The 13,455-nt window shown below is 39.8% G+C and overlaps 1 protein-coding gene across 1 annotated transcript in view; it reads left to right on the plus strand.

The window, feature by feature from the left end:
- WDFY4 (WDFY family member 4) overlaps positions 1-13,455 on the plus strand; it is a 149,186-nt gene that overhangs the window by 59,634 nt on the left and 76,097 nt on the right. Inside the window, exons 35-39 of the mRNA XM_069796554.1 lie at positions 949-1,106; positions 1,551-1,789; positions 4,260-4,369; positions 5,344-5,535; positions 6,073-6,212. Coding sequence (XP_069652655.1) covers positions 949-1,106; positions 1,551-1,789; positions 4,260-4,369; positions 5,344-5,535; positions 6,073-6,212 — 839 coding nt within the window. The remainder of the gene's footprint in view (positions 1-948; positions 1,107-1,550; positions 1,790-4,259; positions 4,370-5,343; positions 5,536-6,072; positions 6,213-13,455) is intronic.

Here is a 13,455-nt window from a genome sequence, read left to right on the forward strand (position 1 = left end):
CATTGTCTCTGCCGCTTCATCCTCCTCAGGAAGAGGACTCCTCACACTCTTCCCCTGCTCCAGTGTGGGGTCCCTCCCATGGGAGACAGTTCTCCACAAGCTTCTCCAACATGGGTCCTTCCCACGGGCTGCAGTTCTTCACAAACTGCTCCAGCATATGTCCCTTCCATGGGATGCAGTCCTTCAGGAGCACACTGCTCCAGCGTGGGTCCCCTGTGGGGTCACAAGTCCTGCCAGAAAACCTGCTCCAGCCTGGGCTCCTCTCTCCACAGATCCACAGGTCCTGCCAGGAGCCTACTCCAGTGTGGGCTTCCCACGGGGTCACAGCCTCCTTCGGGCACCCACCTGCTCTGGCGTGGGGTCCTCTATGGGCTGCAGGTGGATATCTGCTCCACCATGGACCTCCCTGGGCTGCAGGGGGACAGCCTGCCTCACCATGGTCTTCCCCACTGGCTGCAGGGGAATCTCTGCTCCAATGCCTGGAGCACCTCCTCCCCCTCCTTCTTTACTGACCTTGGGGGCTGCAGGGTTGTTTCTCTTGCATGTTCTCACTCCTCTCTCCGGCTGCCATTTCTGTGTGCCCTGCAACTTTTTCCCTTCTTAAATATGTTATCACAGAGGTGTTACCACTATCGCTGATGGGCTCAGCCTTGGCTGGCGGCGTGTCTGTCTTAGAGCTGGCTGGCATTGGCTCTGTCAGACATAGGGGAAGCTTCCAGCAGCTTCTCACAGAAGCCATCCCTGTAACCTCCACCGCTACCAAAACCTTGCCACACAAACACAATACAGGTATTTCTGCTAGACCTAGAGTTTTCTTAGACATGTCTCAACTCTGAGACATTATGGCATAAGACTATTCCTTCTCAGGCCGGGTAACCTCATATCTTGCATAGTTTTTTTGCATTTCAGCTTGTTTTGGAATAATCAACCCTCTTGTAATCTTTCCAGGGACCAGTGATCCTCATGTCACTTCAGAATCAACTGCATCTGTATCCATGATGAATATTGCTTATTTTGCTCAGAAGCTGGTTGAGAAGCTGAACAGCAGAATGTTTGCTGCTGACCCCAAGCAAATCCTGATCTTCACTTCCAAACAGATTATGGGGGTGAGTCACATGAAATTTTTTTCCAACTGTTACCAACATGTTCTAATGTTCTGTTTCACACTGAGGCTGTGATACCACAAATCTCAGGAAGATGGTTGTAAACCATTTAGTGATTTTGATTATTCCTATTTTCTTGCATGAGCACATAATGGCTCTAAATGACAATCAGAGCTAGATAGTGCAGCATAAAGAAGGGATAGTTAGCTCTTTTGTGCCACCGTCTGTTGGCCATGTACGTGTTGCTGAACAGGAATAAATTAATCTCTTCCACAATTCTGGGGACTTCAGCAGAAATACAGAAAAATTGGATTTGTATCCAACAGGTAGTTCAGGGGAATTTTGCTGAAATAAGTTTGCAACAGCTTAAATGAAGTGAGAGGAGTGGATCATTGGGAGAGAGTTCTTTGAGCAAGCCAAGTACTCTGGTGTTTTGTGTTTTCACAGGTCTTAGAAAGCTCCGTTTCTCAAAAGGAAGTTTTCCTCGGTGCCCTGTACAGCTGTCTAAACAGAGCCATCCTATACTGCCTATCCAGACCACAACAATCGCTGCCTGAACAGTTTAACATCCTGAACACTCTCAATGTCCTACAGGAGCAGTGGGACATTATTTTTGCAAATTACAACTCAAATAACAATTTTGTCGTCTGCCTAATGTACTGCCTTTGCCAACTGAATTTGGGCAGGTATAAATGTTCATCTCAGCATAAAATTTGTTTACATCTCTGTGCTGTTATCTATGGGAGTGGGTGCAGAGGGGGAGATTTCACAAAACTTAGGCAATATCCATTTTGGGGAATTGCTAGAAGCTGAAATTGAGCTGGATTCAGCTAGACTAAGGACTTTGGATGTAATATATATACTGTATCCTAGCAAGCATTTAACCCATTGGGCTCAGAGCTCTGGGGGTTTAAAAGCACCATTCTGCTTTAAATAGGGCAAACCTTCAGCTCTGATTTGGTGTCTGTAGAAGTGGCAGAGTAAAGCCATTTGGGGAAAGAGGTTGTTTTCCTCATACACTTAAATGAAAAACAACATCAGAAATGTTTTGATGTAATTTTTTATCATTTAATTTGGAGGAGAGGAAGGTTAGTGATGTGCTCAGTATTCTGGAGGCAATGGATTGTCTTCCAGCAAGAAAGCGGAAGGGATAAACTGTTCTTCAAACAGAAGGCTATTTTTGCCTTGAATACTAGTGAGCAGAAAATTTCCTACCATCTCTCTTGCTCAAAGGCCAGCTAGTATGTGAGTTTGTGGATCTAGTAAGCAAGGCATAGTGGATGGTAACAACATAACACTTAATTCCACTTTTTTTCATTTTGGAAAGGGTGTTTCATTTCAGAGACACCCAGACAAGCTTGCATGTTTGTCTAAGCAGAACCCTTAAATTTGCACATAGGTTTAATTGCTACTCTTTATTAACCAAAACAGCTGTGTTGTATCTGTTTTATTCATCCAGCATTTCCAGCAGCTTACTCACTTTGGAGTAGTAACTGCAGTTAACAAGCTTGAACTGATTTCAGTGGGGTTGGCTCACAAGCCCATCATTAAAATGAGAATCTGGAAATCTTCCTGGGATGTAGGCTAGAATCACTCCACAAGCATGCAGGTGGCCACTCTCTGAGACATCTGCATGGGCTAATTTAGGGAGATGGTTTTTCTGATCCAGCAGCTATTGTTGTGTGGGTACATTTAAAAATATATATAAAACTGTGCATGGATCTTGTGAATCTTTCTGTTATCGTTATTGTTACCTGGATCTGAGCTGTAAAGTCCTGGTCATACTGAAGCTGGGAGTTTTGGCATTGGCTTGGATAGGGCTAGAATATCCATACCCACTCTGTTCGCTCTTCTTACAGGTGATGTATCAGAGGTACTCTTGCTAATGTAAGCTGAGGAGTTATTCTGGAAACTTTTTTTGTGAAAAGAAGCAAATATTGCCTTGTGCTTTATTCACTACAATGATGTTTGTTGTTTCAATGAAAACGTTCTGTGCTGCTTAGATGGTCTGAATTGAATCCATTAACACAATATCACATCAGAAATGAGCTGCGCTTCCTGAGGTCTTTTCTTGATCGTTCTTATTCCAGTCAGATAATAATTTCCAGGCCAAAACTGTTGAGATGGGGTAAGGATTGATTCTATGTATCAAGAGCAGAAACATTTTTAAAAAAATAAATTACAGAAGTGGTGTTGTTAGCCAAAAGCCAAACATAGCAAATCCAGGGAATCAGAACTGTGGTATTTTAAATAAAATCAGAAATTAAAATGGTAGCTTTGCATATCCAAGAGATTTGACTCTCCCATGTAGTAGTGCCTGTTTACAATTGACAGAACATGGTATCTTACTAGTGGCTATATATAATATATATATATTATCAACAGCACTTCTGTGACCAAGTCCAGGTTGTCTGGATGCCTTAACTAAGCCTGTTGCATTTATTGTATGCATTACTGCTGTGCTGAAATTCCTGGTGTCTTTTATCTACTGACTGGTAAATTATCTGACACACACCCCACCCCCAAAGCAGCACTAACTCTTTTTGGCCATGGTGATGCTCTCAGCTGTAATCACATCTACATGATACTAATACCATGGTGCTAAAGATTGTGCCTTTTTTGTGCTGAATGCTTTATAAACTGAATGAACAATCATTGGTGCAAAGAACTTAGTCTAAGTAAACAGTTCAGTTGTAGGGTATGGCAAGGCAGTGTTTCCCACATAATGGGAGATACCTCAAGTGAAGAAATTCAGAGCAAAGAGATGGCATACAGGATGCTCAGGGGAGGTGCAAGAAAGCTGGATGCAGTCTGGCTACATCAGTACAGCCCTATGTTCCAGCTAATTGAGGTGAATGGTAGATGCAAGTGCACTAAGAAGTGCAGGGATAAGTCATGTACAACAGAGTGATCCATAGGATCTTGATGACCACTCCTTGACTTTGAAAACCAGACTGGCAGTGGTTTAGTTCCCACTTCCTGTAAATCCTGCAATATCATGTGATTGGTGTAAGCCCTTGAGCCTGGGAATACTGATCTACTAAATGAATTGTGTAGGAGTGCATGTATAGAAATACCCTTAGGTTTTTCACTATCCTCAGTTTATTCTAAGTCTAGTTTCCTCACGTCCTCCCTTTTTTTTTTTTTTTGTCACAGCTGTTCAGAAGGTTTTGGGGTGGATGCAAAACCAAAGCTGGCTTCGTATCATCAAATTTTTCTTGTACCCAGTGAAGAGGAAAAGGGCAGTCTGCCTACTCCTGATGATGGTAATTTATGGCACATGTTGCCTTTGGCTTACAGTTCAGGAAAGTGTGTGGCATAAACAGTTATCAGCAGCTTGTGCAATTTCTACTTAATTGCCTCTTTGGTGTATAGGCACTGCAGGCACAGCATAGAGAAAGGAAAGTTGTGCTAAAAATCACTTGTGTTTGCATCATACCTTTTTATTCAAAATTCACACCCCACATCCTCAGGAATAATGAATATCAGTTTGGATATCTCTTCCCTATGTTGTGGCCAGTATCCATGCCCAGATACATACTATTTGTAGCTCTATTTGTTTTTTCAAGGCCTATACAGAGCTTGTGTCTTTGTATTGTACGCAGGAAGAAACATTTTGCTCTTTTAAAGAAACAATGGAAATATTTTGGGCTGGATTCAATGTGGGGGCTGTCAGCTGAACCCCACAGCAGAGTGATGTTCTCTCTTTTTTTTTTTTTTTTTTTTTTAATATTTATTGGCTTGGATATGATGCAACCAAATAAGTCTGATTTGCAGGGAAATACAGCAAAACAGCTCGGCAAGTCCTTGTACAGCATACTCTTGCTGTGTCAAATTGTTTCACAACTTAGTTACCTTCCCCCCACTGTCTCTAACGATGTTTGGCAACCCAAAGGAATGTCCTTTATGTGCTCTGGCATTCTATATATGATAATAAGATCATCAAAATTCTGATGAGATGGTTTTCGAAGGCAGAAACCAGTTAGGATCATCTGTCACTCCTACTTGTTTCTTTCAGGGAGTTGAAATATAGTAAAAGAAATGTCCTGCTGTTTTCTGTATTAGATTAACTAGTCTGGCTCAGAACCTATGGAGGCAGTAGACAACACAGAGCAACTCCACTGACTCTAGCAGTTACTCTGGAGTAGTGCTGTTCCAAATGAGATATTTTTGCTTTATCTGCTGCTTGACTTGTTACACAAAAAATGATTCTTCATTTGTAGTTTCTTTTGTTTCCTAGTCCATCAGGAGATTCTGAGAACAGTAGAAATCATCTGGAAGCAGCTCATTACTCAGAGGCGGCAGGCTTTGGAGGACACTTACAAGATGGATCTTTCTGTAAAAGGAAATGACAAAGAAAGGGACATGAAGATAACAGAGATCACTCCTTTATGGGAAGAAATTATGACAAAAGCTTGGCAGCACTTGATAGGTCTGTTCTTTTATGGAACACTTGTAGTAAGCAAAGACATTGCAGTAAATGTAGTGCTTAATGGAAAGCCGCTGATTCCTTGGTTATACCCTTCCTCTGCACATCACCTGTTAGGTAAAGCAGATTCTCAGTTTATCTCATCCAGGTTTGTGATCTCTTTCTGTGTCATGCCCCAGCTCTTCTGTAATCACCTGGTAATGTTGTAGGGCTTCTGCCGTACTGCAAGAAACAGAAATCTCCTTAAACAATTGTATATTTGCTTGAAGCAGGGCATCCCAATATGTGCAGTGCTGCAGTGATTCAGAGTTCACATCTGTATAATGAAAATGATCAATGGCACACCTCTGTGAGGCTTTTAAATAAAGACTTGAGAAGTGTTCATTAGTTCAGTGCTTTTCTTATAAACTAAAGGACAATCCAGCTGGAGTGAGGCACTGCCATGTTGTCATGTCTTGTGTAACAGGAATACAAACCCTCTACCTTCCCACAGGCTCAACTTCAAGTTTTACAAGTTTTTATGTCTGTTCTGGCCCACAGCATCTGAAAAGAAGCTTCTCCAGAATAAAGCGGGGCCAGGCCCATCACAGAGCAAGCACAATTCCTGGAGTGAAAGCCTGTCTTCAGCTATCAGGTTGATGCCTGGCCGAAACACAAAGGAAATGACATGCAAATCTCAGGTAACTTCTGCTCTTTGTCTTTTCTGGCTCTGTCACCAGTCTGCCTTCTATATGGCTCTGCAGAGTTTGTCTGGACTTGGGAGTCTTCTGAGTATGTCTGTTGACATGTTCCATTGCAAACTAGACACCTATTGCAGTTAAGGATTCTTTTCTAGACTGCTAGAAATAATGACTAAGCAATAGTCGTTGATCTGAAGAACTTCGGCTGGCAGCCTTAACTTATAATGTATTAATGCATACTTTTTGCACTTGAAAGGAAAAACCTAAGCAACCCTTGTGTGTTTGTGCTCACAGGGCTCTGCTTGGGTCAGAACAAGGTGAGGAAATGCTGGCTTTGCTGCTGCTTTTGACTTACATCAGTTATGTAAACCTTGTCCTTCAGACACTGAATTAGTAGAAAGGATCAGGTATTACCATAATACTGTCCTTTCATTTTCTACTGAATATGAAGTATTAAAGGCCCAAATTTTAGTTTAGGCTCAAGAGATAAGGAGACAAGTGTTTATATAAACCAAGGATGAGTCTGGAGGGTATGCAGCATTCCTACCACCAGCAATGCAGCTGGACTATCTTTTGCATGTGTAAGCTCCTCCTTTGCTGAGAGTGAGGGCCATTTCCATGTTTTTGCTGGGCATATGTTGAGAATACAAATAAAAAGCACCAGTTAAGTGTGTTAGGGCTAGAGTAACCAGCTATATGGTAGGGCAGCAGTGCATTGACAGAATATTCAGGGCTTTGGACTGAGCTTGTGTTATTGCAGTGCTGATCATATTAAGGTCTTTTTTTCTCCTGCTGAGGAGACAGCGAGTCTGTTACAGCATCAGTTTAGGGAGTCTTAACCCTCTAGCCCAACCTGCAGCAGATTGCAACTTTATCTGCAGTGATGACTGGTTCACTTCCAGGTGTATTGATCAGGAAGGCTATGATACCCAAGTAATGTTTCTGGTAGTACCTTACTGAGCTGCAAGTTTTTTCTCAGCATGCCACAGCATTGTTCTCATTCCTTAAAATCACTTTGCTGCTTACAGAGTGAGCAAGTTCTTCCCAGGTACATATGTAGACTGTGATGTCATACTACAAGAGCATCAACTATTTGCCCTGGGGTCTGTTTAATTATTTTTTAAAATTAATTTTGATTATTACAGCTGATTACACCTCAGTGAGCAATGTAATTGATATTTGTAAATGTATCCCAAGGAACATTTTGTACAACATGCTTTTTGCTGTTGAAGGTTAAAAACTCCGTTATTGGTTTTTCCCTAAATATGCCCACATCATTAGTTCCTCCAGTGAAAAGGTTGCCATCTGGAAAAGGCAGCACGGAGACATTATTCAGGCACAAGTGCATGAAATTGGTGTTTCTGCATCTTCTGTCTCTCTTCTGCAAGGAAGCGGCTTGTAATTAAAGGAGCTGGGTTTGGAGGAAACATTACTCATTTGGTGTTATTCCTTATCATGTCAAGGACTGACAGCTCCACAGCTCTGATAAATTGTTCCTCTCAATAAGATACAAAGCTACAGTTCCAAATGTTCTTCTCCACTCTCTCTCTCTCCCCCTTTCTCCCTCCAGCCTATCTTTGAAAGAGTTTGATGCACTTTTCAGAGAAATGAAATCTAAGAGGAAGAAAATTAATTTCTTTGTTCCTCAACAGCCCTCTTTCTTCATACACTTCACGAGCAAGGTATAAGGTGGGATTTTCAGTGTCAAAGTTGGGAGCACAAGTTACATTAAAAATAAATGGTATTTGTGCTTCTAACTTGTTTTTTTGACCTCACTTTGGTAGTCACTTTAAAAAGGGCTGTAATGTGATTTTGTATCATTTGCTGTGTCTCAGGTATCTTCTGTATTGACCTGGGAAAAATCTTCAGATACTGGCCTCTGTCTTCACTACTGATAGTTATGGACCTGTGTCCTACAGTGACATGCACCTGGTTGAAACATTGAGATAAAAGGAAAAGTAGCATAGTGAGAGACAAAGCCTTTAAATCTTATAGTAAAATAACAATCTTTGCATTTACTGAGAGCTAAGCATGATTGTTCCTAACTGAGCAAAACTATTAAATTTGAGAAAAGTTCAGAAATTCAGCCAGGATTTCAAAGCTTTGCCCAGTAGAAAGAAGAAATGGGTTTATAATAAACAAAGAAGTTGAAGCGGTAGTTGCATTTGCTGCAGATGAAAAAAATAACCAAAAAAACCCAAACAAAACACCCCACTCAAAACTGTCAGCTTTTTCCCTGTTGTCATTTACAAGATAGCAGAGTGCTTTTGAGACCCAATCCTCAATCTGGAAAAAACCAACAAAATTCAAACTACTCAGTCCAGCAAAGGATCAGGCTCCATATTTCTGCTGTACTTTCACTCAGGATCACCAGCATCAGTGAAGCCAGTTCCCTGCTATTTGGTGGTAAATGTCAGAATTAGCAATCAAATACAGCTGTGTTTCCCCCATATTTCTGAATCTACTTTGCTATCTCATGCTCTGGGCTTTGTCTGGAAGGCATGATCGTTCAGAAAGGAGAGCGTGATCACATTTCTGGTAGTAGAATGGTGATCATCTGCTCTGGTAATTGCTATTTTGTGCTTTCTTGGAAGTCTGAGTAGCCATGCAGGAGCAAGAGGAGCACTGTACAAAGTCAGATTTTTTAATGCTTACAGGTGACACAGTTGGGTAAATTTGCCAGCAGGAGAGTCTGTAAGACTCTGAATACAGTGCCAAAGGTTTCCAAGTCATTGACTTTCCTGTTTCAAAGCAAGCTTCTAGATCTCTTGCTCTTTCTCCTTCTTTCCTCTCCCAGCCCCCTTCCCCCCAGTTTTGCTGTCAGAATCTAGGATATATATTTAATGTTTAGGTTAGCAATGACTGATTGTTTTTGTCATCTTCAGCAAGCTGCAAAAGCAGCAAGGGACCACTATAACAATCATATTTCAGTAAATTGTAAATCAGTCAACAGCTTCATACACCTTCAGAGAATGAAATAGAAAAGGTCTTTTTAATCCCAGTCTTCAGAAAGAAGAGATGAAGAGAGACCTAACTTGTAATTGCAAAACCGGAAACTTTACGGTAGGATTTTGGACAGCAAACACACTTGTGAAAACAGCTATAGATAAAGAGCCAGCATCTGACGTCCTTTGTGCTGGTTTTGTCACTCTGTTGCAAGAGAATTCCTCCTAGTTAAGTGATGGGAGAATGCAGCCTTTGAACTCTAAGGATTTTTGAGCAGTTTGATGGATAAATTGGTTTCTGATCTGCTGCCCTTAGTGTATGCAAGGTCACTGCAGAGCTAGCTGCAAAAAAAGCATTTAATGGTGTAGCTCTACAAATCAGAAAATACTAGATGCCAAGTGTGGCTTGACTGGGAGTGATTCATTTTTCTTTAGTTGGCCTTGTAGTAAGAGGCCATCTCTTGTGCTTACTTTTGTAAGCAACAGGCAGATTGGTAAACCTACAGCAAATCTGTAGAAGATAACTGCATCAGTGTGCCAGCAAGACCCTTCTTTGCCTCTGTGGATAACTTTCTGAAGTCAGGAGCTCCAAGAAAAGACCACTTGGCTGAGACTTAAGTCACTGTCAGACACAGAAACTACTTCAGTTCCTTTTGAAAATTCTTTCTCTTAATTTTTTACAACGTAATATTTTATTTATTTATACTGATCGCTAAGCAGTCTTGATGCACCTGCTGAAAAGAAACTGCAAGTTCATTAACTCATTTAGAAAAGTGAGTTGTATATCCTCATCTTATCATTGAGCATGAAGATGGTGATATGGCCAAGGACCACTTGAATTCTGCATAGTTTCCTAACAACAGATGCCCTTGGTTGAAAGTAATAGCAAATGTCTCTTGGGCAAGCTCCACTGAAAGTTGTCTGTCGAGTCCTGCCTCTATAGTTAGATTCCCAAGAGAAAGGAAGACAGCCTCTGAAATCTCTTCTAGGAGTTAATGTTTCTTTTGAATTCTGAGAAAGACTGAGGCATGTTTCAAACAATATGTTATTTCAAAGTCTTTAGGACTTTCTTTAGTTTTAGATTTACAGGAAATTTGTTTTTTTAGTTTTCTCATCTGTTTATTCACCAGGCTTCTCTTAGGCCAGCACCTGAAAGTGTTGTTGCTACAGAAAATTATTTGTTTGTTACACCAAGAACAAAAAATTTCACAGACAGCAAAAAATTTTACAGAATTGTTTCACATGTAACACTCATTCTTAAGATAAATATGGCTAGTATACCTAGTATCTCTAGTCATTCACCTGTGGTGGTAATGCATTATATTTTGAGAAGTATTTAAACATAGAATTTCCATTAACTTCAGTGGAAGCTTGAACTACAGGCTTAAATTCCTTCTGTGCTGGAAATGTATATCTCTACATCAACACTTACAGGAGGATTTTTTTATGTTTTGTACAGTGCTAGGACTTAATTACCTAGTACAAGTAGTAGCTGCATCACAGATAGAGAATTAGACCTGTCTGGGGCAGGGCTCTCACCCCACATGATTCCACCAGGAAAGAGCACTGGGGCTTCATTCACTCCTGGCTGTCAGTCTTGCTTCACACTCTTTGCAGCAATCTTTTACAGGTTGTGCATTAGGTTTGGGGGAAGAGGGAGAAATGACCTGTTTCAAATTAATATGTACAGATCATACTCACAAATTCTTGGGTGAGATGTCTGTGTGGAGAAGTCTGTGTTTTAGAGGGTAGTTTTAAACAAGGGTTTTCAAACAGAAGTGTTTGATTTTGAACTGGAAGGCTGATGATGTATTCCGAGGCTCTTGTCAGGGCATGGAAGACTCAGCCCCAGGACGTAAAATCAGCGTTAGCTCAAAATGCTGTATGTCAGTGGGCTTTGACTTCTGTAAGAAAGAAACTTTATCTCAAGTTGACAGACATGAATTTACATAGACTTGGCCATTATCATCCAAGATGTCAGTGGCAACACTAGCAGCTGAACCCAGAGCTAGTTAGTGGACCAGTGCCTTCAAATACTAGCTACTTCTTTCCTGCATTGTTATAGCATCTTTCAATAACTGACTGTAAAATCAAAGCTGATGCTGATGAGCCTGGGTTTTCAAACAATAGTAGAGCCACTGCATCAGAGAGTGGTTGTTCAAGGTGTGGAGGAATGCAGGGTACTGAAAAGGAGAGCAGGGTTAAACAGAAAGAACTTGATAATTTGGGAAGAAGGAGGAACCAGCTCAACTTAGCAGTTCCCGGTAGGTGAAATTACGAAGATAGAAATATTTGAAACATAATCACGATTACTACTTAAACAAATATTTTTCTTACCAATCACTCAGTTGATCTTTTATTAGCTTTTCAAGTTAACTGAGTTAAAGCAAACAAACATATAATGATATATCTTTGAAAAGTGCATCATTTGTGTAACATCTTTATCTTCAGAATAGAAGGATAATTAACATCACTAATTATCTAATTAAGTTCATTAACTATCCACCAACAGTGCATCGTGAAGTTGACATTATGTTCTTCTGTCAACAAATGCTTTGATTTCTTAGGAAGTAATTAAAATGTAAATTAGCATGTCATTAAATGCACAAGGGAAGTTTGGAATTAAATATTCATTTCAAAACTGCTCATAGCACACATTTTTTCTTTACTTCAATGAAATAGGCACTTTACTATTAATGATGTATATTAAAAAATTTCCATTATAATATTATTGTCTTGTTTAATAACTGGCTCAAAGCTAAATTACAGTATGCTGCAGCAAGCTGGAAAAAGTTTCTTTAACTTTGAACAAAGAAATTTTTATGTCCTCTTAAGCGGGTATCTGACACATTGCTCACTTACCATTTTCAGATTGTTCCCAAGATCATAAAGAAATAATTCAACAGGTCAATAAGTTAGATAAGAACTGCATGAAAACACAAAATGCAGAGCTATCTGATTTTATGTAATACAAATCACCAAACTTTCTGAAATGCGTGGGAATAATTTCCACATTCACTGAAGACAACTGTTTAACAGAGAAGTTGGAATATAAAGGTTGGATGATGATGAATACAAACCATTAGGCTGACTCAGTTCCACAGGCCACTCACTCCACAGTCTGTCCCCAGAAATCCAGTACCGGTTGGTACAGGAAATGGTGTGTGACAGCACAATGCACAGTAGAAAAATCTATCCTAGCAAAACTGTTCCTTTCTTGATTTATATCACTTTCATCTTAAAACCTAAAATACAAGAAATAATATCTCTTCCAAAACTTTTTGTTAGTAACTATTCAGAGGGAGTTTTTCTGTGTTTTTAAACTCAGTGGTGTCCTGTGGCAGTGAAGACCCTTCATTCAATTATGCATTGTATGAAAAGATCTTTTCTTTTGTTTCCTGCATATTTTTTTTAAATAGATTTTTGCTTTCCAAACTAGAGATTGTGTCTCATTCAGGTTTAAGCTTGGATATAGGATTTCAGCGAGTGGAGTTTAATGTTTAAAGCTGTTAGCATTGAAATCTCATCTTTCAAGAGCTGCTGGTTGCAGAGTTTTATTCTCATGTAACAGAGAGGATGGCAAATGAATTGAATGGTGTTAATGTGGATGAAAGCAGCGTTTTATCTGGTTGCATAGAAACCATAGAAACAAGTGCTAGCCAGTGAAACAGAATTTTGGTTTTTTTCCTGCTGAATATATACAATATATTTTTCATATTTCTTGGTTCAAATATGTCCATTTTCTTCCAGAATTTTGATGCAACCTATTATTTATAATAAATTAAAAAAAATTGTTTGAATTAAGTTGCTTTATATGGATCGTTTGATTCAAAAGCCTGAAGCAGCATTAAACCGAATCAAACTTACATTTTTGTTTTAAAACTTTGGGTGGAATCAACATTCTCATCCCGTTTCCCAAAAGAAAATAGTTTTTCATTATTCTGTTTTTTTCTAAGTTCTATATTTGCTCTACTTTTAAAGACAAATAATGCACTTTTTCAATTATGCTATTTATTATTAGAAATCTTTATAAGAAGAAGAATTATGACCAAATTTGCTTATCAACAAGTTATGAGTTTGTATATGGTGTCTCATCTTATGCAGGGAGCATTATAAAATGCACATAGGAGTCTGGGTGCCCAGAAAATTGAGTATGAGTTTCCATCAGACAGCAGGGACTGAAAATAGCTAAGAGTGTGAACCGGATGGTTGTATGTGCAAGTAGAGAACAGGAAATCAGGGGAAGTCCTATAAATCTCTGCAAGATGAACTTAAATGTTTCTCCTAAATGAGGGTAT

The sequence above is a fragment of the Haliaeetus albicilla genome, chromosome 11 (genome assembly GCF_947461875.1).
Source record: "Haliaeetus albicilla chromosome 11, bHalAlb1.1, whole genome shotgun sequence".
Taxonomy (NCBI): domain Eukaryota; kingdom Metazoa; phylum Chordata; class Aves; order Accipitriformes; family Accipitridae; genus Haliaeetus; species Haliaeetus albicilla.